This window comes from Pollachius pollachius, assembly GCF_949987615.1.
Source record: "Pollachius pollachius genome assembly, chromosome: 2".
In the NCBI taxonomy this organism is placed as follows: Eukaryota; Metazoa; Chordata; class Actinopteri; order Gadiformes; family Gadidae; genus Pollachius; species Pollachius pollachius.
The window spans coordinates 3,112,344-3,138,816 of NC_136935.1; the positions used below are offsets into that span (position 1 = coordinate 3,112,344).

Below are 26,473 nucleotides of genomic sequence, written 5' to 3' on the forward strand. Positions count from 1 at the left end.
ACACATGCATGTACACACACACACACATGCAGGTACCCACACACGCGCACACACACACACACATGCAGGTACCCACACACGCGCACACACACACACACACATGCAGGTACCCACACACATTCGCACACACACAGACACACTGATTTAATATTTGTTGTTGCTGGGTATGGGCAGATGCTTTCTGGACATTTACTTCCCCGGCCCACTCTTTTCATTTATGGCCCTAACGAGACAGCTGTGTACCGCAGAGTTTCTTACTCACAGCGCGCAGGCGGACGCAGGGCTGCTAAAGTCCATGGTGTCAGTGCGGGGAGGCTGTATGTACAGTACGCATGACAGTATCATTGGATTCCCACCAGTACAGCAAGGAGTCTGATTACATGTATCTGTGGTTTTCAGGAATAATGACTATAGCTAAAAATAGACGCATTGTCAAAGATATTTTTGCCGTACTGTTCTAATCGAGGGTAGGCAATTTGGAGAAACTAGCCAGAGAACGATCAAATTTTTATTCAACCGAAAAGAAATCCCACTGCTGCCTTCAGGCCTCCTTCCAAAGCCACTCCCCCAAAACACCTGACTAGCTCGCTAGCGTTAGCATTAGCTCTGCCCAGTCTTGTGGAAGACTCCGTTCGTGCGCAATAAGTGCACTGGCCAAGGGTGCAGGCAAGTAGGAGACATTAGACACGCCCTCCAATCATTTCATTTGGGCAGCAATATTCAGGCCGCTTTAAATATGTGTTTATTACAGGCCTGCGACAGACATTTAGCAGTGCATTGTTTTGGATACGTTTCACTCAGTAGGTAGGGGCTAGCGGTGCCTTGCTCAGGGTACATACATACAGGTAGGATTTTACCCAGCACATCCAGGCTTGGAGTCGAGCACTCTATAAACCTCTATAAGATCCTGCCCCCTGTTTTATTTCACGTGGTATGACCCCAAGCCATCGTCACTGGCCTGCTGCTCATTACTCACCACACACAGCGTGGGTTTATACCAGACCATCATGGAACACATTTGCATTTGTATTCTTTTCAAGAATAGTAAGCAACCGTTTTAAAAAAAGGTCAATACATATTTTATTGTTACCCTCATTTGTTCCATTCGGTTGAACCTTGGTATACCACAGATTTTCCATTATACAGACTTTATTTTATCCTCTTTTGTTTGATATTCACTTCACTCAGGTGTTGAACTCCACAGTGAGGTTCAACGCCTGAATTTGCAACACTTAAAATCCCCCATCTTGAATGAGTAAAGTGCTCTATTACTGTTACCCCCACCAGCGACCCTCTCCATATTCGTTGACAAAATCAAAAAAGTACCTGTCGCTCCTAAAACAGCAAGAAGGGTACACAGAGAGCAGTGATTAACTTGGTCGCCAGGCAACAACAAAACTTTTTCGTACTTTAAGATTCAATTATGAATACTCCTTAGTGTGAGATATGCAGGTTATTAGTTATTTTTGGAACCACACACATCGGAGAGACTTTAATTCAATCAAGCTTTATATTATGCAAATAAAGCACACAGATGGAAAATGAACCGGTTGAAACGTCGCTATCACCCTGACGGTGGAACTTTTAAAGACGCGCAGGCAGTTTAGCAGTTATATTTTTAACCTGTGTTTACCCAGCGATGGCTTACTCAGCATCGGGGTCCCGTGTCTTAAGCACTTCCTCCGTAAAAGCCTCTTACTTTGAGGTAGTTGGAATCCGGAACACGGGAAAGCCGGATAGAAAGTCCCGGGTTTGAATCCGGGGTCTTGTTGGCCGTGAGGCAGCAGGATTAATCACTACGGGGCCACCCTCTGTGGTAACAGTTGAAAATACATTCATGTCAGTTTTTTTGTAATATTGACTTGTAATTACAACAGCAAGGAATCGAATTGTAAGAGAAAAAAAATGGTGCAGAGTCGTTGCCAACTGTGTATGAATCGGGGATTGTTAACGCCTAACACACAATATTCAACAAGAAATAGGCCAAACGTCTTGTAGACGGCGAGGAAACGTTCCTCTCGGTCTCCTCAGTGCGGTCGTGGTGCCTCATGGCCTCCCTGATATTTCTTTAATAACACTTCTACATGTACGTCCTCATAATCCCGTGGACAACAGTATTAATATGTGTATTACACTTAGCGAAACAGTGACCTAATTCCAGCACTATAGCGTTAGCCTCGAAACGGGCTGGCGAGAGTGAACCTCGGGGAGGATTCCAGACGAGCGATGGGCTTGAAAGGAATCATTTTTTCATCGCCTTGAGTATTCCACGGTCCACTTAATCGGAGTGTGAGAAGATTTTAAGATTGTCCTTTGGTACGCCGAGAGAGGGAAAGTTTCCAGCCGACTGGAACAAAATAAAATAAAAGGGGGCGAAAAAGATGGGGATGGGGGGAGGGGAGGCCGTGGATAAATGTACAACTTGGCGACCGACAGCGGGCAGATAATGAGAGAAAATCTCCAATTGATTCGTCTCTTTGTGAGAGCCTCCCCCAGGAAGTTGCGGCTGTCATTTCCCTAATAGCGTGGAGAAAGTGGGAAGCCTGGAGTGGATGTTGAGAAAGGGTTTGCGGAGAAGTAGGGGGCATAAGCTAATCAGAAGCTGATCTTGAAGGGGCCATTGAGCTCCGGCTACAACATATTAAAATGGGGGGGGGGGGGGGGGGGCTGGTTTTATAATGAATTATTGAGGGTATCATATAATATAATGAGTTCTGTCTGCTGTCTCCATGCTAGGTCTGTCTCGGACAACAGCAAACGCTGATTGCCTTAACTGCAAATGAAAATAGTGTGCTTTCCCATTCATGTGTGAATATAGTTATGGTGAGTGCCGTCTGTTCTGATTAACTTGAGCTATTTGCATTCCATCAGGAGCTCAGCCGATGCAACATACATATGTGCGGGGCATTATTCAACGAGTGCAAGGGTTCATTTGACAATGTCGCTTTTCCACTGTGTGTGACTCACCACATTTATTGTTAGTGTAAAATAGTCATCTGTATTTTGTGCGTTATTTATCCATTTGTTCGAGTTACCGCCTTTAATTTCACTTAGTGTTCTTGTCTGTTCCCCAGAGCTTAAGAAAGTACCTGTTTTATATTTTTTTGGTTCCTTTCCATTACACTCTCTGCCTCTGTTATCTTCTTGATTTCAACAACTATGGTGCCGACGCACGTCTTTGATAAGGAATACACGAGATGCACACAAAAGGTGTGTGTGTGTGTGTGTGTGTGTGTGTGTGGTTGTGTGTGTGTGTGGGTTTCGCTCCGCTCTTCTTCATTGGTATACCCTCGCCTGCATATCCCCCTTGTGATCACTGCTTTGATACCTCGCTGTGTTTACCTTGATGAAATGTGAGCAACGCTGACCTACTTAACGGACCCACAGTGTCTGTATGTGTGTGTGTTTGTATGTGTGTCTGATGCGTGTGTGTGTGTGTGTGTTTGTGTTTGTGTGTGATGTGTGAAAGTGAGTGTGTGTGTGTGTGTGTGTGTGAGTGTGTGTGTGAGAGGGCGTCTGTGCCACACACAAGCAATAATCAATGTGAGTGCAGTGGTTTGAAAGGAGTTGTTTTATCTGTGAACCTTGTGAAATTCAATCACAACTTTCACTGAGTGTTAGGGAGACACGATCAAAAGTAGGAGTTAGAGGAGGGGATGCATCTGAGTGGCTGAATGTCAGCCTAGCCCCCAACCCCTGTGGGGGATTCACCAACCGGAGTTATAGTCGCAAAGCCGGGGACAATCGCTACGGTAACACAGCGGAAATACTTATTTTCTTCCGCCTATCTACCCCCAAAAATAAAAACTTGCAGGCAAAATAGAGCAAATTTCATAGTCCACCCTGCAGATTGCAGTCCCATTTAACAGTGCTGGGCTGTATTTTAAATTGCTTGTGAGCACGAAATAACCTCACCTGCCATTGTGTTAAGATGTTCACCAATGATACTTAATATGCATCTGCAACCTTGGTGGTGTTGTGTTCATTTATAATTCACACCGTCTTGTAATAACACAGCATTTCTATTGAGTTCCATTACGCCCATTTGGAGCAGTTTCCCTGGTGCTTTCCTGTGGTATACAAAACAACTCTGTTTATAAGTTATTATCACTATGACCTCCAAACTATACGGCACTGTGGCGATATTGCATTTCTCCATGACAAATTCATTACTTTATATTTAACACTGCTGGGCCACACATACACATATACACACAAACACACACACACTCAACACACAACAAAGATACACACACACACACAACACAATACACACACTTACAATACACCAACACACAATACACACACACACTCAACACACAACAAAGATACACACACACACACTCACAACACAATACACACACTTACAATACACCAACACACAATACACACACACACACAACACACACAATACACACACAAACCCACACACCGCACTACTATTGTCCAAGTACCACATACTTCTCCATTTGGGACTGATTTGATTTTGTGAAGTCCACTGATGAGCAGTCCATATTGCCTTTCTTGTGGTGAAGGTAAAATTACACAAATGAATCTGTTGCATCCCGGAACGGGTAGCGATTCATTGGGCCTGTCTGAGTGCTCATATGCCGACCGATTCAGCAGAAGAATGGGTCAAATGCCAGAGCCAATGCACATTGACTGATGCTCCGGGTGGCCTGGACAAAGGAGGCCTGATTGTTTGGCTATAAATGGTTACTTTCTCTCCATTTGGAACGGCACCCCTTTTAGTGGCCTGCCTAACAACTGCAGTGTGTGTAAGGGAGGGGAAATGAATCTATTGATGTCCTTGAACTTCTCCGTGGTATTATACATTCTAATTAGATTAGGCGAAGGGAGAACGCATGAAAAGACAGCTTTCCCCCCCCTTCCTTATGCTGATTAGAGTGGAAAATATATATGCATCCTTCCGCTCGGTTATTTTGCATTGAAATACCCATTAAAACCCTTCTTCTCCTTCGTCGAACGCGGGAGACCGGAAGGTAATGGTTTTGTCATTCACACTCCCAACAGATAATCCTTTGCACTGTAAACTGTGTGGAACAGCGTGCCTCGGGAGAAGGGCTTTTTTTTTTTTTTTTACTCCTTCTTAGGAATTACTCAGAGCTTTAACAACGGTACGGGCCGGCATCGAAGGCCAGGCCGGGCAGAGCGGCGTGTGTGCCGATGACGCGAGCCGACCGGGAAGGCTGGGCCGACCGGGGGAGAGAAAGGCCGCCTTGGTTTGATGCAGTGCGTGTTGCGGGGTGCTTCAAGGATGTTTGGTCCCGTCCGCGTGTCCGGACACGCGGCGCGGTCACAGCGCACACTTAAACAACCCCTCATCAGTCACCGGGGAGCATTCGCCGCGACACCAGCGATTGAGTTTTTCTTTCTTGATTTATTTTCCGGGGTGAAACCAGGTTTGAAATCCCCCCCCCCCTCCTCCTCCTCCTCCTCCCATGAACTGACGCGACCCCCGACCCGCTCGGGCACGCACGCACACACACACGCACACACACACACACACACGCACACACCCACACACACACAGAACAAGCGCACACCGGCTTTTACTGCCCCGCCCGGCAGGCGGGTATAGCCGACCGTGATACAGGCTGACGGACAATAGGTTGGACTGACCGTTCAGGCGTAGCTATCCCGTGAGGTGGGGGGGCTTGAGATCCACCCCCCGACTGCCACCACCGCCGACCTGTGCAGAAAGCCGCCTCCTCCTCCTCCTCCTCCTCCCCCTCTCCCTCCTCCTCCTCCTCCTCCTCCCCCTCTCCCTCCTCCTTCTCCTCCCCCTCCTCCTCCTCCTCCTCCTCCTCCTCCTCCTCCCCCTCTCCCTCCTCCTTCTCCTCCCCCTCTCCCTCCTCCTTCTCCTCCTCCTCCCCCTCTCCCTCCTCCTCCTCCTCCTCCTCCCCTTCATCCTCCTCCTCCTCCCCATTCCAGTCCAGTCCACCTCGCGGCTGCATGGACCGCCGGAGCCATTGTGTGGCGGGATATTGCTCTTCGATTCTCCCTAATATCGTAATGGCCGCGCGGAGCAGAAGGTGGATCAAGGTGCTTCGGGGTTTGGGCTGTTCTGCTTCTTTTTTATTTTAGGTCTCAGGAATAAAAACAATTATTAAGATTAGCGGTCACGCTTGTGTTTTTTGGTGTGATTAAAAAATGGGGGAGGGAGATAGAGAGAGTTTGTGTGTGTGTGTGTGTGTCTGTGTGCATGTCTCTGTGTGTGCGTGTGTGCATGTGTCTGTGTGTGGGTGTGTGTGTACGTTTGTATGCCCATGCCGTGCGTGCCAGTGTCTGTGTGCATGTGTATATGCCTGTGTATGTGTGTGTATATGTTCCTGCATGATTGCCTGTGTGTGTGCGTGTGCACGTGTGTGCGTGCGTATGTGTTAGGAGAGGCGTCCCAGTGTCCACCCCGCCCGTAACAAGGCCTGGGGGGAGGGGCATCCAATAATCAAACAGCCATGTTGAAGGAGAGGCTTAATTGAACTCGCGCACTTGAGGAATTCTGACCAAATACTTAATATTCTGAACGTGGCAACCTGCAGGGTGAAGCTGGTGGGGCGTTAATCAATCCCATGCATCGGTCATCGGTGAGTTGTCGAACAGCTAATTGACCACATTAATGGTGCATAGCTTTGAGGCGCCGGACGCTCATCACGCGCACATTAAAAAACTATTAATTTCCGATGCTCGCACCTCTCGCGGCCGCCTCGGCAGCTGGGTGGAGCGAGGATCCATCATTTCATACTCGGCCCGCGGTTAAATCCCGACCGCCGAGCGCTGTGTATCCACCGCTGCGGACCGCTCAGCCCCTTTCCTCCTGGAGTCTGGCGCGGTTGAACACGGTTGAATATCCGCCGTTTTGTGGACCTGATCTCGGGCGCTTTCCCTTCCCGTGTGAACGGCGTCAACCCATCCTGGGTCTGATATCAGTGTGCAGCCTTTTTATTATCAGTTCCTCTCGTGGTTTGAGATGCTTTAACGGTGGACATATTGTAGGAACGTAATGCACGTATTTGAATCGCAGGAGGGGATTCACCTCCGAGACCAGAAGAGGTAATGGGCCTAGATAGGGAGAACCACATGAGATACAAGAGAACACTAGTGTTGTTCACTAGTCTGTTGTAGAGTCTCTTAACTATTATATAACAACAGCATGGTGGCTGGAAGGAAATGACCTCAAAAGTCCCAATAAGTGAAAACAAAAAACTAAAACCAAAAAACAACAATGGTTTTATTCATAATTTTTAAGTAATAGATAATAATAATAGTTATACATAATTTAGACATAGAAAGCGAACCATCCGCCCACCATGTTTTCCCAATATTTTATTCATATTTATATATTATGTATAAGTCCTATCTGTTTTCTCCCTGGGCCCCTGAGTGCAGGTCTTTGGTGGCTCTTATGAAATCAGAGGGGCAATAGCCTATTTCTCTCAGGATACCAAAATAGCATCAAGGTTACTTGATGCTTCAGAGAATCTTCTCCGATTCACCCGTATCTCAGTCTTTTGATACGGCTATGCGTCGAAGCAAGTGGTGCTTTTCATATAGCTTTTTAATTTTCATTCAAGAACGAAAGGTCTGTTGAATTGGTACATTTGTTTAGTAAATTGTAGGTTTCAATTGAATGTGGGGTTTGAAATAATGTCTTATGATTGCTTTATTACCCAGAAATGTTGCTTTCTTTTTCTTTTTGGAAGATACGTCCGAATGTATGTTCAGAATATGTAAAAAAGGAAAATGTTCAACGAAGACAGCCACCTCGTAACACAATGGAAATTAGATTAAGCAATCTTCCATGACCATGAAATTGCTCTGTTGGTCGCACGTACAAAATATTAAAGTATCCTTTTTAGACGGCTGTGTTGAATGAAGACCTCCTTTCCTCCTTCATGTACTGATGACTAAGTGGTAAAAAAAAGAAGTATGATTTTATCTAATTTATCACGTATCCCTTTCATCTCCAAGGTGACAAAATAATATTTTCCAGCATCCGAAAGCAGTGAACTTCTGTTCTGTTGACCAACATCCTCCCCCGCAAAAAAAAGGAAAATTAGCTGGGTGGTTTTCTACGCTTTGTGCTATAACATACTCACACTATACATCCACTGTCTGCAGCAGCTCTACAATCAACCTAAATACAGCTGGGTGTTTTGCTACGTTTGGTGATATAATTCACGCTAAACACCCAACAGCAGCTCTACATTCAGCTTAAATACAGCTATGTGTTTTGAAACGCTTTGTGATATAACTCACACTATACACCAAAACTCTACATTCAGCTTAAATACAGCTGGGTGTTTTGCTACGCTTTGTGATATAACTCACACTATACACCCACCTCTACATCCAACGTAAAAACAGAAAGCAAAAGTCGCGAAAGCAAAAGTCCAGCGCTACGAACAAACGGACACGGAGCGACAGAGCTCCTCCTCGTGATCCGAACATTGGTTCGGATCACGCGGCGCTCCGATGACGCACGTCACGGTGGGAGCGCCGGGCCGCTAATTACACGGGAGCGGCGTGTTTGTTTTTAACATGAGCTGAGCCCCGAATGAGCCACGACAAGCGGACGTTGTGAGCGTTGTTTTCCCCATCGCTAGCTCCACCGCGTGTCGTGACGCGACGCGCGGACGCCGCCTGACGCGATGCGGGCTGGCAGGCCCCGACAGCGGTTGGGTTCCACCGCCGCAAGCGGCGCAGTGCGAGGGGGCTCAGACGTTGGCGGGTGCAAGGGAGGGAAGGAAAAAAAATAAAATGAAATTCATGACATCATGAATTATGGAAGTCTCATTAGAGACGAGAAGGGATGACTTCATCAAGGAGGGGATTTGGCACGGTTTCCGCCGCGATGAAAAACAAAGGCACTGTTGTCCTTTCTCTTAGTTGTACTGTTTGCCTAGCATAGGGAGATGGAATAACCATTAATGCCATGTCTTGGACTCCATTAAATCAAAAGTTACATTGCATTACGCCGAGTAAAATTCTGTTAAAAGGACATGGTCGGCCCTTTTGGGAATTGGCTGCCGTTGCAAAAGAGCTAAAAATTGTGTCATATTTCTCGGTTGACAGATGCAGTGCTTGGCATGGTGGCTTGGCGTTGGGCTGGCTCCCTGATTGCCAGGTTGTCTTCTGAGGTTATGCCTCCCTGGGACGACGCCAAGTTCCGTCTTTTCCATACAAACTCAAAATATAGTATGGAGAACAGGTTCCATTGGCATGAATGTGACACCCATGCTCTCAAACAGTGATGGACGATGAAAAGGTTACAAAGGTATAAATTCACCTCCAGTTCTCTGGATCTTACTGAGCTGTGTAACATAGCGTCAAAAGCGTTGTCGCCCCGGCCGTTAAACCTCACCATACGATCTATAGATATACGTCGAAGCACGTATGTCCCGAATCAAACCGTAAAAGTCGATACAGTGCGCGCGAGGTTGAGCTGGGCGGACTCCTCATGTAAACAGCCTCTCCTGTCTGAACCGGTTTCATTAGGGATTCTGCTTCCGTCCACGTCTCTGTCGGTGCACACACAGTACTCCTTTTATGTGTGCGTCTCGCAGCGGTCCCCAGTTTTCCTCACGGGTGGTTGAACAGTGCCTCTGTTTCAGAAGGCTGTTGATTCTGCTCGGTGACTTTAATCCCAGCGTTCGCTTTAGAGCAGTGTGTGGGCAATGCGGCGGGCTGATGATACGTCCTGCCACTGGCCCATGCTGGGCCAGTGGCAGGACGTATCATCAGCCCGCCGCCGTATTAGCATGCATGGGCTACGTTGGTTTCCAAGCGTTAGCCCGGGGAAAGGACACAAAAATGAATCCCTTCATCGTCTCCCCCCCCCCCCCTACAAACCCCCACCACCCCCCCCTTCTCCCCAGAAAACCAAACGCAGTCCATAATCTTCCCGGTGAGTTCTTTATACGGAGAGCTTTGTTGATACTGTTTAATGAGTAATATTCAGGGGGGGAAAGTGTGTATCAACACATTGAGGAGCTAAAAAGTGTTAGGGATGTTTCGGCTGAGTCGAATGAAAACAAGCGGTAAATTTCCCATGGATGTGAGGGGGAAAAAATAAGGAAAAATAAGGAGGGGAAAAAAGGTAGGTAGTCTGCTTTCGGCACCCGGCAACAGCGCGCATGGATGAAGTGATTTGATAACAGCAGAGCTCCATCTAGGTTGCTCTGCGCGGTACTGCTCAGCCCCGGCTCCCTCCTTTAGCGTGGTAAATTATCCTTTTAATTTCCAAAAGCAATTTAACCATCTATGCCCATCTTACTCTCTCTCTCCCTATCTCTCTCCCTATCTCTCTCTCTTCCTTTCTCTCTCTCTGTCTCGGTTTCTCTCTCTCGGTCTCTCTCTCGGTCCCTCTCTCGGTCTCTCTCTCTCTCTCTCTCACCCTCTCTCTATCAATCTCGGTCTCTCTCTCACTCTCCCTCTCTCTCTATTTCTCTCGAGCTCTGATTCTCTCTCGGTCTCTCATCTACAGTATATTATCTCTGACAGGGTATTCTCAAGGAGATGCAGCGTACCTTTTCAACTGCTCGTCGAGCGCTGTTCATTATGTCATTTGGTGCCGGGTTCACATGACTTTTCAAACGCGGTGCAGTGGCAGTCGCTCAGAATTCTAATTTGGCTCCAATCTAAGTCATTAGGAAAGTAAACAGATGGTAGAAGGAAGATGATGGATAATTGTGTGTCTCACAGGACAATTCATAATTTGTATCTGATTCCTTGCAACCCCTTCATTTTCCTAATGAAAGCCTTATTGAGGTTTTTTTTAATTAGTTTTGGCATATGGTACCGCTCATAGTGAATTTCACGTGATAACCGTACATGGATACCTTTAATGTTATTATCCATGTTCTTATTAGGGGATTCACAGAGTAGTTAATCTTGATTAGAACTGTATACAGCCTATTGATAATTATTATACAAATTAGTAGTAGTCCTAGTAGTAATCGTATAAGTATGTTATAATTACTTGCGTATTGCCAAAGTAGTTCTAGTAAATTAGCGGCATTCAAAGTTGTTGTATAGTAGTAATAGTAGCATTGCTAGAAGTACTAGTTGTACTCACAATAGTGTTAGTATGTCCTAAAACTCACCAAACAGGATCAGCATTCAACAAAAGTACAAAATTATATTCCAGATGGCAGATAGCAATTTGTTACTTTTTGAACTCCTTCATTCCATCAAGTTTACGACGACCCGACAGATATTGAATATATAAAAAGCAGAGTTCGGAGGTATCCCTCTACTGGTTCCTGGCATGGCGCTCCGTTGAGCTCTTTATTTTTATTTTGGAGTGGGGTGGGACGGGGGGACGGGGACTTGGACTCGTCAGAGTGCGACGGTGCTAATGAAGTGTCTCTCGTTGGAGGGGACGGCGGTGACAGATAGCCGGTCCGTCCGTAGGAACGGGGCCAGCGGGTTGACGACCCCACCGCCGGTAGACTCTCCTGCTCGGACTCTGAGCCGGTGCTCATTCCATGCGAGGTTCGCCGTAGCGCTGATTGACGTCGCTCCTGGATTCGACACGCCTCTCAATGAAATGACACGCAGCAGAACTTGTCTGCGCGCCGGAGAGGAATTGACCGCCGTCCAAGGTGCTCTTCTGCGGCCAACTCGAGCACTGCTTAAAGCCCGATGGGATAAGCGACTCAGACTCCGAGACATTGGCAGTCATCGCGGCCGGTCTCCAGTTTGTCTGCTCCGAAGCAATTCATATCACACCCTCGAACAAGGCCTGTGTCTGTATGTGACGGCCGTGACTGTCTTTTAATGACATCCATTAGTCAGGTGATATCGTACCGTCACTTTTCGCTTTTCGGCCACCAACCTTATTAATGAAGGTTTTTCAATGTAGCAGTATTCATCTGAAAAAACATAACGCACGCATACAACCTAGTAACCCTTCCTTTGATGTTGTAAGTGGTACAAAATGGGAACTGAGTTTCCCATAGTGAGTAGGATTTCCCTTCAGCACTCTTTTTTTTGTCGTGGGGAATTGAGTTCAGCTCGGTAAGACCCCTCCAAATAGCCACAAAATGCACAAAAGTGGGCATTACGTTAATAAGAAACTTAATTTTTTCCCACCCAAATAAAGAAGGAGGAATCCACCCCGTTCATGTTGGTTCCCTGTGGTCCCCAGGAGCTAGCTCTCCATTTGCTAAAAGCTAATCCTGTGTCGATCCCAGCCGAAGCCCCTTTAGCGTATCACACTCCTTCTACAAAGAACAGGGCTCTCCCTGAGACGCCATGTTTCAGTATGTTTCACAGAGATGTCTGCCACCTCACTAACAAGCCCCGGTCCAACGCTGTCAAACGCTGTTCAATGAAATGTGATGAAGGAAGACAGCCAATGGACTCGGGCGTCGTCGACCTAGGGAAGTGGCAGCGATATTTACAGATGGGTCTTTTCGGCCATATGGTCATCGTATGCAACATTAAGTCAATGACACCATGGGGAAACACGAAGGGGCGTATACTGTTTCAAGAATACACTGTGAAATGTGGACTTGGTTGGGACATAAAACAAAAAGACCCGCAGAAGACATAGAGGAATAATCCGTATTTCTGGTTTAATTTTACAAATACGTTGGTGAAGGTTATGTTGTTGGATGCAGCCTAGTCGCTGTCAGACTGAGTACAACCATCAAGCTGCCTCCAACCACAGCCATGCTTGAGCTTTTCACAACATTGTACTTTGTAGCATTACTGTACGACTTCAAAAACATACTGAAAATATTAACCAATCTAACAATAGTCCTTCTAATACATGCTGGCCATAAACCGCACCACTTGTGATTGAGGAAAAAGGCTACAAAGTGCATCCAAGCTTGTGACATTAACCACCCTAGTCGAGAACTACCTAGAATAACAAAAAAACGAAAAACTAGGCCGAATGTCAATTCCAAATCCTGTATAGAATCATAAGAAAGAGGCTTAAAGGTCCGAAATACATGCTCTTTCCCAGTGGAGCTGATAGCATGATCCATTTGATCCAGACATGATTGCCAGAACAAGCGGCACAGCTCAGACATTATAACGTAGTTTATCAGCAACATGAAAAAGATTATTGCAAATTTACCCCCCTCCAGTCAGCCCAATTAATTCACCTCCATATCTTTGTGAAAAAACGATTTCAAGTTTTATCTTTCAAACCTGTTCTCCAATTTTACGAACAGGGTAACAAGTGTGGAACTTGCGATTGTACAACCTTTAGCCTGTAATTCATGCTTTGCGGCGTATGCATATTATCCTAGTTACCCCTGTGCTGATGTCAGATGGGGGGGAATTGAAATGATGAACTGACCACAATAACAAATGAAAGGAGATTTAAAGGTGAATGAATTGTCGTCTGAAAATATTAGCCTTTTTTTTTTGCTCGGGCATGGCTGGCTGGATTTATAGATGGCAGTTTCTTAAGGTCACTCACAACGTTTCGTGAATACTAAAGGAATAAATAAAAAAGTGTCCCCGCATAATGTAATTATTGGTTTAGCATGAATGGTGAGATTGATAATTAGCAAAAAATATATATATTTGTAAGTGTTTCGGGCAATCTCGCAAATACAGTCCTCTGTGCTCACATCATTTTTGGGAGAATCTTTCTTAATAAATGTCAGACTAGTTCAACCAAAGATGATTCGTACACTAAAGATGCCGTATGGCCTCTTCACAAGGGGAAACGCAGTGCGATAAAACAGCCAATGTGATGCGGAGGCAACCTTACAGAGACACCCTGCATCGATAGGTCCCACATTTGTTCTGGCTCAGGCTTTGTTCCTAGCTCACTTCGACCATTTGTCCTGAAATAATGTTAAACTTGACACATCTCCAGGGACCCCGAACCCTTCCCTTCACTTTGCTCCTTCTGTTAATTTCCGCTTTGATGATAGTAGGAACTGCTAGAGGGGCACTGTGAGCCTTCAGTGTTCAATCGTACCACCTCTTTATATAGAGTTTATTTTGAGAGAACTACCTTCTACTTGAAAAATGATAACAAACGGGCAGGAACGATGGTACAGCCAGGGAAGGATTTGTTATGCTCGAGTTCAAACACAAAGAAAAGCCAACCTTGATATCGCCCATTGTGAGCTCACAGTTTGACGTTGCTTGTTATGAAATGACTTTGCCCCTAGTTTGACTTTTAGCGCACTGTCATGGGGTTTGAGCTGAAATCCACTTGTGCAGTGGTCGTGTATTCCAATTATTTTCAAACCCCAATTAACCAACAAGGATGCTGGGCAAATGCTCCTATCCCTCTGGTGATGGCTCCTGTGCCTCGTGCATTCATATCATAGCTCCTGCAGAACAATCCTCGAGATCTGTCTGCTTATCACACACACACACGCACGCACACACACACACACACGCACACACACACACACACACACACACACACACACACCTCTTCGGTTTTTGGTTGTGTCAACCATACAGAATGATCACTTTGGGAATGGGTTCATGATGCAAGAAACAAGAAGCAGTTCAGGGCATGAAGCATATACGCTCAGTCGCACACACACACTCAGACTGCTGCAGCAGAGAGTGCACGTTAAAGCACCTACTGGGGGGGGGGGGGCTGTCTTTCTTCCAGCAGGAGGTACACCACAGCGCTGCCCTGGCTGCCTTAATTTGACCCAAACTTGTGGATGAGATCAAGTGACGCAGGGGGAAATACCTTTTTGAAATCAGGTTGCACCAAACCAGGCTTGTTTTCCCCCTTATGTTTTTCAAAACCTCCCGAACCAACCAACGTCTTATTTAGGACAGAAACAGGAGTCTTTGATTTGCCATGAATATATATATATATATATATATATTTTAGAAGGGTTCTGAAATGTCAAAAGTCAGTCTTTTTTTTTTTTTGCCTGTTGGTATGACTTAATGTCTTTCAAACACCTGCTGCATCGCACCTGTGCTAAAGCCAGAACGCTGCTCCCATCCAGCCGACAGTTCATTCTGCAGCTAAATGATGCCGAGGGTTGAATACCTCAATGCTACACCAATGATAATTCCTATCCACGCCAAGAGGGCATCCCTTAGCCATGTCAAGCATCTTAATTGTGTGACTTAATTGACGACAATGGATTATACATTGTGTTGTGAATCAATCTAACAAAAGCGTTGTGTGTGTCTTGTTATTTGTGCGTCACCTATGTATGTCCATCTGAAAACTACAAACATGCAACCACTTGTGTGTCGCAAAAAAAAAAACACGTTACTATGTACAGTATACCTTGTTACTAAAACTATCCGCAAACATTTAGGATTTTGTATTTAGGTCAATCCAAAAATACATTGTGCTTTACCAAATGTAACACAAAGTGTGATTTACAGTTCAAGGCTGGATTTCAATAAAACGGTGTCAAAATAATTCACAAATTTACGATGCATCCAGATTTCATATTGTAAATCCATTGGGCAACAAAGAGGGCAATAAATCAAACTTAAAAAACCCCAGCTCAGAATACATTTGTCTAACTGTCTAATTTCACTAAAGGTTCACTTTGTAGTGAACCGGGTCACCAACAGGATAAAACCCCAACGACATCGATCACTATGAATTATGATCTAGGAACTGTGGATCAATAGCATGTTATGTCCATGACCCCCCCCCCCCCCCCCCCCCCCCTCCTCTGTGGCTTTCCGACGGCTTACACATTTTTTACTTTCACTTTTTGTTTTGTGTTTTCTTTTTCCTGGGTAGGAGGGAAGGAGGGAGGGAGGGAGGGAGGGAAGGGAGAGGGATGGGTGGGGAGGAGGGAGGGAGACGCCCCAACGAGGTTTTAGCTTGTTAAATCGGATGTCGAGTTTATTTGCATGTTTGCTATGTGTCTACGCTGTGCTTTTTCAAACCAAGCTTAATTAATACTTCCAACTCACCCTTATAAATCCGTTGCATTGTTCTCTGCCTTAAAGTAAGAAGAAGGAAAAAAAGTGACAAGCTAAACCACGTACACCTGTGTGCTCTTTGTTTCTAGACATGCATTACAGTTGCTTTGACACGTTTTGCGACAAACAGAATGCAATATTTTATATTAATATTTATCCTTACACATCTATATATTTTTATATCTATACATACGTTTTTGTGCTCAGAAAGATCATGTTCAAGCCTAGCTTTCATTTGAACCTCTATTCTGTCCCTAGAGTATGGAATGATGGGAGAGCATACTGTAAAAAGTCAGCGGCCGCGGTCAGTTCATGACACAAAGGCCCTGCAGGAGCAAGCTGAGTCTGCTAAATTTATGGCACAAACTGGTAATATAATAGTTCTGTTTCTTTACTTTATTTATTTTGTTGCCTAAACAACTTAATTTCATTTTGAGTCACATGCATGCTCTCTCTCTCTCCCTCTCTCTCTCTCTCTTCCTCTATCTTGTACCTGCCCCTTTTTTTAAGTGACACTGTTTTGCATTATTATTATTATTATTATTATTATTATTTGTTTCTACTCCTCACCTTCCGTCGCTACGTATAAACTAGCAGGGCAGATATATCCCCTTTCCTCTTGGACTATTTACTCTGAATGCATAAGCATACTAGTGTTGTCAGTTTGTTTTATTGTTACACAGTGAGTGGGCTGAAGTGCACAGCTCCTATATACTCAAGGATCATGAATTAAATAGAAGGTAAAACTTAGGCTGGCTATGTAGTGAGTCATTCACCGACGGACGTAATAGAGTCACTCAGTGAGAGGATTCGACCCCATTCAGCCAGAAACAAAACACTAAATTAAGCTAAGGGGATGGCTAACCCTCACATGCTTAATTTAGCAATTTAGAAACTATAGATAACATGAGGTCTGTTGACCATATCAATAATGAATCATCACATTAACAGTGGACGGAAGGCTTCAGCTAGTTTTACTTTATTCTAGCCTGATTTAAACTCTTCTGGGTGGGCTGGTTTATACATAGTGGCTATTAGTTATTTTCTTCTTCCGCCCCACCCCCCTTTTCTTTTCCTCATGTGTTTCATCCAAACCCCACTCATTTGGTTGAATCAATCCTACCATCACCCCATCCACACTCCCACCACAGTTATCTCACTGCCCTTCATAGACTAACCCTTAACCAGCATCTCTCCATCCACATGAGCTGTAGGTCCGTTCCTCCCTTGTTCAAAGTCTCATCGCTGAGCTTTTTCTGTTTTCTCATCCTCAGTGTTTAATATACTCTCCCCGCACTGCCTCATTAAACGGATTGATCCACCTTTCAGTGTTTTTTGATTCAATAATATTTAGACCTCAAAGTGATGGTTAAGGTCTGTCTATAATTAGCCATCCTTATCGTCCACGTGTCCTGTCGTTGATTGATGAGCCAGCCTTCACTGGGTATGCGGTCCCAATATCCCACGTTAATATATATTCAATTATAACGTGAGATGGTCAAACTTTGTTCAGCGCCAAGTGTGTTAAAACATACTGTTAACTGTTACGGTATGTTAACCAAATCACAAATGCAAAATCTTAAAGCAACTCAACTTGTTGCTTCAATTGTATTTTCGGTTTAATATAGCACTCGCAGGCAGCTGAGTGATGCTTGAGCTGTTTTGCCAGTTGCTGTATAATTGCAATTATTGATAGCCACCATAAAACTGGTGGGCTTAATGATACACTGCAGGTGTGCTGCAGCAATGCAGAAATATAACATTGTCTGTTCTCGGTAGAGAGATCACTGCCATCATTTGTTGCTATTATGAACACCTCTATGGCATAGTGTGTGATTTAGATACACAGTGCATCATGTGCAAGTACTCTTGAAGCTGAATGGTTTGGTAAATAGCCTAGTTGATAGAGGTTGTGGGATCACCACACTACTACAATGCCGCAATTCATACCCTGTGAAGGCTTAATCACATGAACAAAGCAAGTATCAATCAACAACTGACGTCAGCGGAAAGTAAGGGTGAACATGGACCTACTCTTAACTCTCACTTTAGAGGTATAGGAGTTAGGATCCCTATTTGGATCTTTAGCATACAACCTTGAAAGTACATGTTCATAGGTTGTTTTGAATCCAAAATAAACCCAACGATTGAAGACATAAATGTATTCAGAGCTGAAATTGACCAAAAAACGATTCCATAAAATGCTCTCAAATAAAATACATATAATTTTTTATTGTTTCAATATCAATGGATACAGATTTTTGCCCTTCTTTTTTAAACCAATTGTCCTCTTTCTAGCGACCAAATGTATTGTTTCCTTAAGTAGGCCACCATGGCTGATAGCTTTTCCACCACTGCTTCACAGCCACTTATATTTTTAATTAGCCATTTGTGACCCTCTGGTATTTGGCTGTCATGCCCATATTTGACAAGGCAAACATGATTTGTGTCATTTTTTAATCAAACACACATTTTGGTATTCTGCAATGTAATTGAAGAATAACAAAATAAAACCTTTCGTTTTGTGCACAATCATACTGGCCTTTAAAGGGCATCAGAATACCCTAAAGCTGGCTAGTTATTAGCTTGTTATATTGTACAGTAAGAAGTATTACTTTTGATTAGATCCAGGTTTTATTTGGCTGTATGTAAAATCCTTCCAGATTAAAAAAAAAAGAAATACACAAAAAATGAAAACTAATTCAGTCATAAGTTAATAACCAAAACAGATGTGATCTGCTGATTAAAATCGTCCTCCGTTTTTTTCTGTGTGAAATTAAATTAATCCTTTTTAATTTGAAAAAAAAAAAAAAAAATTCAAATGATCATGGCCTAAACCGGAGATAGTTTCCTGCTGTTGCCAAAGGAACAAAACTTCTGCCTAGCAAGGGACTTCATACCTCAGACATTCACAACTAACACCCATTCAACCTCCATTTTACTTTGATTTACTTTCAGTTCCGTTTCACTGAGTTGTTTTTTCTTGCATGGTGACTATATTCCTATCAAGTATTATTTATTTTGGATTGTTCACTTGGTCGTCTCTAGTTGTGTTTTAAGTTAACTGCATGCATAGTTATTGTTTTATAACTGTATGAAAACTAATGTATAGTGAATGAGTTACAGCTGCTATGTCTACTGTTTTAAATTCCTAAGATAAAATACTAATGCCTTTTATGTGATCTTTGTATACATGCACTCAAATTCGTTGTTTCTTTGGAATGTACCCAGGACGCTCCTGCCTCCCTTGCCATTAAGATCATTATTAGCTCATAGAGAGGAGCGCACTCACTTTGATTGCAATCTAAGAACACTATAGCACTGTATGTGATCGAGTTAAACCCATTAAAAATGATTAAAAATGTTGTATGTATCAAATATCACATAAAAGAAGAACAGTGTCCTATAGTTTATAGAATGGAGCCCCGCCCCCCAACCTCTCCTGATTTTCCATCCCAAATCTTACTGAACTTTGCTCCAGATATTCCTCTCTCCCCTCCAAATTGTTGCCCTGCATTGGCCTTCCCCCCCCCCCCCCCATAGCCTGCCCCTTGCCCCGCCCCCACCATGCCTCCGGGGCTGTATACCAGGACCGTTCTGCTGCATTTAACTAGTGTCACCCTTCTCCCACACAGGTGAATCAGGTGCAGAGGAGTGGTCCCAGTGGAGCTCATGCTCTGTATCTTGCGGTCAGGGGTCGCAGGTGCGAACCAGAACGTGTGTGACACCGTACGGAACGCACTGCACCGGCCCTTTAAGAGAGTCAAGGGTTTGCAATAACACTGCCCCCTGCCCAGGTAGTGTTAGCCCGCAGATTGTATGATTATTATGAGTATGAAATGTCATTCACCACCTCGACGCCTTACCGGGCGAGAGGAAATGTAACCTCACTTGACATGGATTTGATTGATTGTTTTTTTAATTGGTGTTATTATTTGTTATTTGATCACTCATATGATTCCTCCTTCTTTTGGTTATCTCTAGTTAGAAATGCCCTCGTAAAACACGAGACTGTTACGTTTTCCATTTGATTTCAAAAGTCGACGCCATGTCCATCGCACTCATCCCAATGGATGACTTTGTATATTTATTTTTGCATGGAAGTCGTGCATCGACCGGGCAGACACACAGACAACGATGTGTCATCCCGCCTCGCTACGCGATCGCAGGTCAGCCGTGCGTTAACGCGCAGGTCACGTGACCTCCGCGCCACGAGGCATGCTCTGTGACATGTCCCGCTCGACGCGCACCGGCATGTTGTGTATGAGTCACCTCCACCACCCTCCACCACCACCACCACCCCTCCACCACCCAGGTACCACTGGCTAGCCGGACGTCTGACAACACACCCCCAGCGACCGGTGGAAGGTTGGGGGTCTTGACGAGGGGCGAGGGAAAGGAAAGCAGGATTTAAATAAACGTGTCGCATTTGGGCTACCTAATCACGTGTTTACTTTGAGGAATTGGTTGTGCCTGAAGTCGGACGGAGGCTCGGTGCAAAGCGGATGTCCTTCCTTACGTATTTAAAGCCCCCTTTGCCATTAAAGAGAGTGCTTTTGTGATTGCATCACAGTGGGGAAAATATTTGCCCCAACCCCTCCTACTTACGGCTGTTTGCGAAATCCTGCGGAAGGCGCTGACATTTTAGACGTACTTCATATTGAAATGTGGCAAGTGGGGAGTTGGCAGTTTTCAAAAGGGGTCAGCGTTTTACCGCGCTCGGGCAGTATTAGCTGGAAAGTGAATGAGTAATTTTAAGGAACATTTTCCTCAAAATGACTCGCTCTCAGTGCCATTATCATGTCGCTCAGGGAGCAAGGCTGGGTTTCTCCGAAAATGTTCCTCCTCATCCAGGAGACACACATGTGCCACCGTATTTCAGATATTTATTCACACAAATAGGGGATTATTATTTTTAATTGGTAGCCCGAAGGTACCGAGCTAGCTAGAGTTAATTATTGTTGGTTGTTGTTGCTGTTAATATGTCTTCCGGTCTGCACACATAGACCTTTAAATCACATTTATTCATGTGTAAAACCCAAATCTAACCATGTGAAATAGCTTGTGATTAACTGAGAGCGGTTTCAGGTGTGTATCACCGAATTGTGTTTTTTCTCGCTAATCCTGATTTTTTCGGAAATTAGAGTCTATCAAAATACTAATAATGAAACTTAGGCATGAAATCACAATAGCTCAATATTCTTGTTCTTGTAAAAAAAAATAATAATAAAGCAAATTATATATTTAGCTATCTGTCAATTTGAACCTATTTAGGGAATGGCTGTTGACCAATAGGAAAAGGAAAAGAGTAACTTTGCTGTGGCTACCAATCAGCAACCCCCTGTTCCCCACCATCAATTATTGTTGCCAAGCGAGGTAAACAAATCATATTTGAAATGGAGCCAGCTGGTGAAGCAACTGCAGTTGGTTCTTAAAATTCCCAAAGGAACCTGGTCAAATTAATAAATTAGCATCATCAATAAGCTAGCGTGAAGACGCCTCCATTGAGAAAGACATAAACAGATCACAACGCAGTGTGGATGTATCATTCGGTTAGAAGGGAACAAATACCTCCCTTAATAGTTTAACGACCTCGTTATTTTTTATGATTTATTTTTAAATCAAAAAGGATTTTTGGAAAAAAAAAATATCATAGATTGGCATTGTTTAGAATATTGGTAAATTATTCTAGCCTTGTCTGCAGAGCATTATTAACATAAGCATATGCTACACTAGTTAATTATAAAAGAGATTGTTGGTAAAATATTTAACTTAGTAAATATTCCACTTGGTACTTTTTAAAAGATTTATAAATATGGCTTTTATTTTTTTTTACCCATGATAAATGATGAATGGATTTAATTTGTCAAGGGCTTTTATTTGTTTTTCCTTCATTTCCAAATGACACAGACCACAGCTGGTTATAATAGGCAGGGGATGGCGATACTACATATTTAATCCAATTCAAAGATTTGATGCATGATGTGTATGTTTATTAGAAAAACTCACATTTACAGCAGTCCTTTACCACTAATGTTTCGTAAACCTTTCGTCTTTAAACCTCCTTTATTTTTTCTTGACCGCAATAAGCTTCAATTGCTAAGCCCACATTTTCTTTGTATTTTCTTTTAAAGGTCATACACCCACTGAGTTACCAGCCTCAGTTAATGGTATGATACAACTGGCATTTTTGGATTGAGTAAACATTTAATTTTGTTTCATTATCCAAAAGGCTAGGCAAACAACAGAAACAGCAGTGGGAAAAATTGCCCGCAAGAAATCGCATCTGTAATTGCTACGGCTGACTCCTGGGTTAATTTCACAATGTAAATTTTGTTATTAAACACAACAATCTGCTTGCCACACATTCATATTTATCACCTTTGGCCTTCCAGAGCAACTTTGACTTGAAGGCCAGCTCCAGTAATAAATATTCAGAACAATATCCTGCAGGCCAAATACATTCTTTTGTTTTTCTTTGGCAAACCTAGCTCACTGTCTCATGGAGTACTGACCATTAATAATTCAAAAGTCTTTGTCTCTGGGAACTTGTCGTACCCCGTGTCTTGCATCCCAGCCTGGTAAGTACAGGGCAGTACCCCACGTTCTAGTATATTTATACTTCAACGCTGCCATTGGTCCGAGGTCTTCCAGCATCCAGAGCATTGACGCTCATACCACGTGACTCATTTCCTCTCATGCTTGTTTTTTATTTATTCCTCAACACAAACTGCGGCCCCCCCTTTAAGAGTGTGGCCCCCCTGTTCAGCGGACAAGCCTGGCCTCGGCTTTCGTCCCTCAGACCCCTGACCCCTGTCTTGTTGTTCTGCAGTACACGGTGTGTGGGAGGAATGGTCCCCCTGGAGCTTGTGTTCGTTCACGTGCGGGCGGGGCCACCGTACCCGCACTAGGATGTGCGCTCCCCCGTTGCACGGCGGACGTGCGTGTGACGGACCCGAGACCCAGAGCAAGCTCTGTAACATCGCTCTGTGCCCAGGTAAACCCAACATGGCCGCGCCCCGAAACGCCCTCGCGGAAGCTAGAAGATGGAGGAAGGGAATAGGAAGATTGGGAGAGGGAGATGTACGAGAGGGGATATTACCATTTTTAGAATTACCTCGAAGGAGAACTAGTTTCACAAAAGTTTCTAGTTTGGGAGCGGCTTACGTTTTTTTTTTTTGTTTGTTTGTCGGGATCTATTCAGAAGATTTTGAAAGAGTGGAAGACACTTTTGAATGGAGGTCTGGTGTTATGTATACGACGCGCAGTATGGAGCCCTCGATGTATAATACACTGGGTTATGAAACCCGAGAGAGACTCAATGCAGTAATTCTGAATTCCTCAAAATGCCTGCTCCCAATTCTTTTGACAATGATGGGGCAGATTTGTGATGATGATTTTTTCTGCAACTCTGAGCTTTTATTATGCTACCACGGAGACTTGAATGCATGTGATTTAGCAGTTCCTGTTTATTTAACACAATTAACACATTGATTCTTCTATTGAAATCTTAAAATATACGTAGAAAAGCCTATTTAGTTTCAAAGCTTAATTATGAGGTTTGTTCTGCCGGCATAAAAAAAAAAAAGATTTCACATCCTATGAAATCTTCCCCCAGTAAAAAGCACTCATAAACCTCCCGAAATATCTGCATTCATTATATGTATTGTATCCATAAAAAGAAATAATAATAATAATAAGCAACCCCCGCTGTTTCCCAAGATGCTAAAAGCGCATCCATCCGGAGAGCAGTGTTCTGAATATTTCTGCCTGTCGTCTTTTCTCCCCCACCCTCACCCTCCACCTCCCCCCTCCTCCATCGCCTCCGTCCGGGACCAACCCTGGCCTGGTTCTGGGTGGGCGCCCCAGTGGACGGACAGTGGCAGGAGTGGAGCACTTGGAGCGATTGCTCCGTGACCTGTGCCAACGGCACTCAGCAAAGGACCAGGCAGTGTTCGGCGGCCGCCCACGGGGGATCCGAGTGCCGGGGTCACTGGGCAGAGAGCAGGGAGTGCTATAATCCTGATTGCACAGGTAAAAAAAAAAAAAAAGAAGTAACACCACAAATATAAATCCTGAGCCGTTTCCACACACACACACACACTTTTCTGAGCCTTCCGACGCTTCTGATGTCTGGGGCTGGAAATTAAAAAAATCCCTCCCCCGGGAAGCATGTTTTGGAGTGGAAGCCGAGCGGACAACCATGTCCAAATCCTTAGCTACTGGTAGGAATGGTATTAGCAGGCCTTTATTTCTAGCAGTGCGGCGGCACGATAACCTCCCCATGTTGAGATCCACTGTTTTAAACTCATTATCCCTTGCCTTGGTGCCATTCACCTTGAGCTAGCTTTGAATGGAAACATAAAGTGAAAGCCCGTGCACTATGAAATTGATTTGTAAAAACCCGGTTAAATTTACACTAATCATATAATTCCAATGTCAGCCACATAATTCACAGTTAGCTGTCCAAACTGACTGTTAGCACCACGGATGTATTACAGCTACTAAGATGTCAGCTTAGCGAACACCCGGCAGCCCTTTTGAAATGTTTAATATGAAGCAGCGTCCTGGCGGTAGCGCAATTGCCTAATTCACACTAATAGATGTGGGTTGTGGCATTAGTGTCTCTGTATTCCAGGAGCATCTCCACCCCAGAGCAGGGCGATGCAGTCTGTGTTTAAAGCAGATTGGGCGGAATTGGAGGCAAAACAAACGTGCCGTTTCCACCAATCCACCCTGATCGCATTACGGCTGCACATTCATGTTTTTTACAAGCAGTGATATTGTTTTACGTGGGAACAGGGGAGATCAGTCAGTGTCGTTCAGTGCGTGGTTCTCTCAGATCACACGTGAAGCAATCTTGCTGGAGGAGGGAGGGGGGAGAAGGCTCACAGTCCTCTGCTCCATGAGGGGAAATACAAAGCTGGTCACGACTCTTCACAGATTTCCTGCTCGATTATGAAGAAACAGATTTTCTCCTATTGATATGCAGTGCGAGACTTAGCTCGCTAGCTTCTCATTTGGGTGGAAATGTGCCATACCCGTTTTTCTCATCAAAGGCATATGGAGTGCGTGTTAGTTCACTCTGAGTTACTTTTTGTCCTCTGCTTGTGATTGGTCAATGGAACCGCCACGCAATAAGCAAATACTCTCGATAGTGACATTCTCAAGGTCATCAGAATTTTATCCTCGTTTTTATCTATTAAATATAGTGTTTCTATATTATCATCATATCATCCCGTTGTCAATATCAAGTGGGGCTTTTGCTTTGTTTATAAATTTTCAGATTCATTTTCCGATAAATTAGCCCTATGAGGCCATCTAATAAAAGAAAGCATTAAATGGAATAAAAACTGTAACACCGGAGTTACTAACTAAGAGAGAGACTTGTTATTCAGGAATATAGAAATGGACCACAGGAGTTTGATGCCCTTCAAACAGCTCTCTCGCCAGGCGCCCCAATCCTTCTCCCTCTATTCCTATATTTCCATGTCCAAGTGGAACCGGCACTGACAGAGGTGAGCTGTAGGACATGGGAATGCCCCGTACGTGTGGACGAGGGGTAATTGGAGGTCAAAACAAGCGCGCTCTGTGTTTCATGCTTACACGGGTGTCACAGCGTTCTCTCTGGCAAGGGCACTTGATTTACTGCGCTGCTCAGGGCCAGCATCTGTTTTTTAAATATTATTTTCTAATATCAAATAATTAAAAAAGGGCCCTATAAAGCCACCCCCTTGGTCTTGACCTGAGCATAATTGCATTGCATTATTTGCAAATTAATATAAATAATCATTACACATGCAGATTTCTTATTCCTTAAAAAAAAGACACAAATTTATTTTTATGCAAAACAATGGGCTAAATGCCAACGGCCTCGTCCATCGTCGCCCGGTTCCTTCAAACGTGTCCTAAAACTACGGCCATTTAGCATTTCATGACAAATGAGCAGATTTCCACATGTCCTCAACATAATTGCTAACTGCCTCCCCGGAGAGGCCAAAGTAGCGATGGAATCGTGGAGGCCGCTGAGTCCCGGGAGTGGGGGGGTCACAAGACGTTTTATTGAAAGGCGAGATGGAGTGAATTAGATTCCACACACAGCCATGTCGTTTCTCTCACAGATACCCAATGAATAATGATGATCCTATGGTTGGATTTCTCTCTATCTCTGTCTCTGATTCCCTCTCCCTCTCTCCCCCTCCCTCCCTCCCTCCCTCTGTTCTCTCCCTCTCACTCTCTCTCCCTCCCTCCCTCTCTCCCTCTCCCCCCCTCTGTTCTCTCCCTCTCTCCCCCTCCCTCCTGCCCTCTCCCTCCCTCCCTCCCTCCCTCTCTCTCTCTCCCCCCTCCTTCCCTCCCTCCCTCCCTCCCTCTCTCTCTCCCTCTCCCTCCCTCCCTCTCCCCCTCCTGCCCCTCCCTCCCTCCCTCCCTCTCTCTCTCCCCCCTCCTTCCCTCCCTCCCCCCCTCTGTTCTCTCCCTCTCACTCTCTCTCCCTCCCTCCCTCTCTCCCTCTCCCCCCCTCTGTTCTCTCCCTCTCTCCCCCTCCCTCCTGCCC

At 44.6% G+C, this 26,473-nt stretch overlaps 1 protein-coding gene across 1 annotated transcript in view; it reads left to right on the forward strand.

Moving 5' to 3' along the window:
* The window catches only part of adgrb3 (adhesion G protein-coupled receptor B3), a gene marked incomplete at both ends in the record, with an annotated part of 100,078 nt that overhangs the window by 23,510 nt on the left and 50,095 nt on the right, over window positions 1-26,473 (forward strand). Inside the window, 4 exons of the mRNA XM_079728777.1 lie at window positions 16,180-16,290; window positions 19,557-19,718; window positions 22,754-22,918; window positions 23,791-23,955. Of these exons, the coding sequence (XP_079584903.1) occupies window positions 16,180-16,290; window positions 19,557-19,718; window positions 22,754-22,918; window positions 23,791-23,955 (603 nt within the window). The remainder of the gene's footprint in view (window positions 1-16,179; window positions 16,291-19,556; window positions 19,719-22,753; window positions 22,919-23,790; window positions 23,956-26,473) is intronic.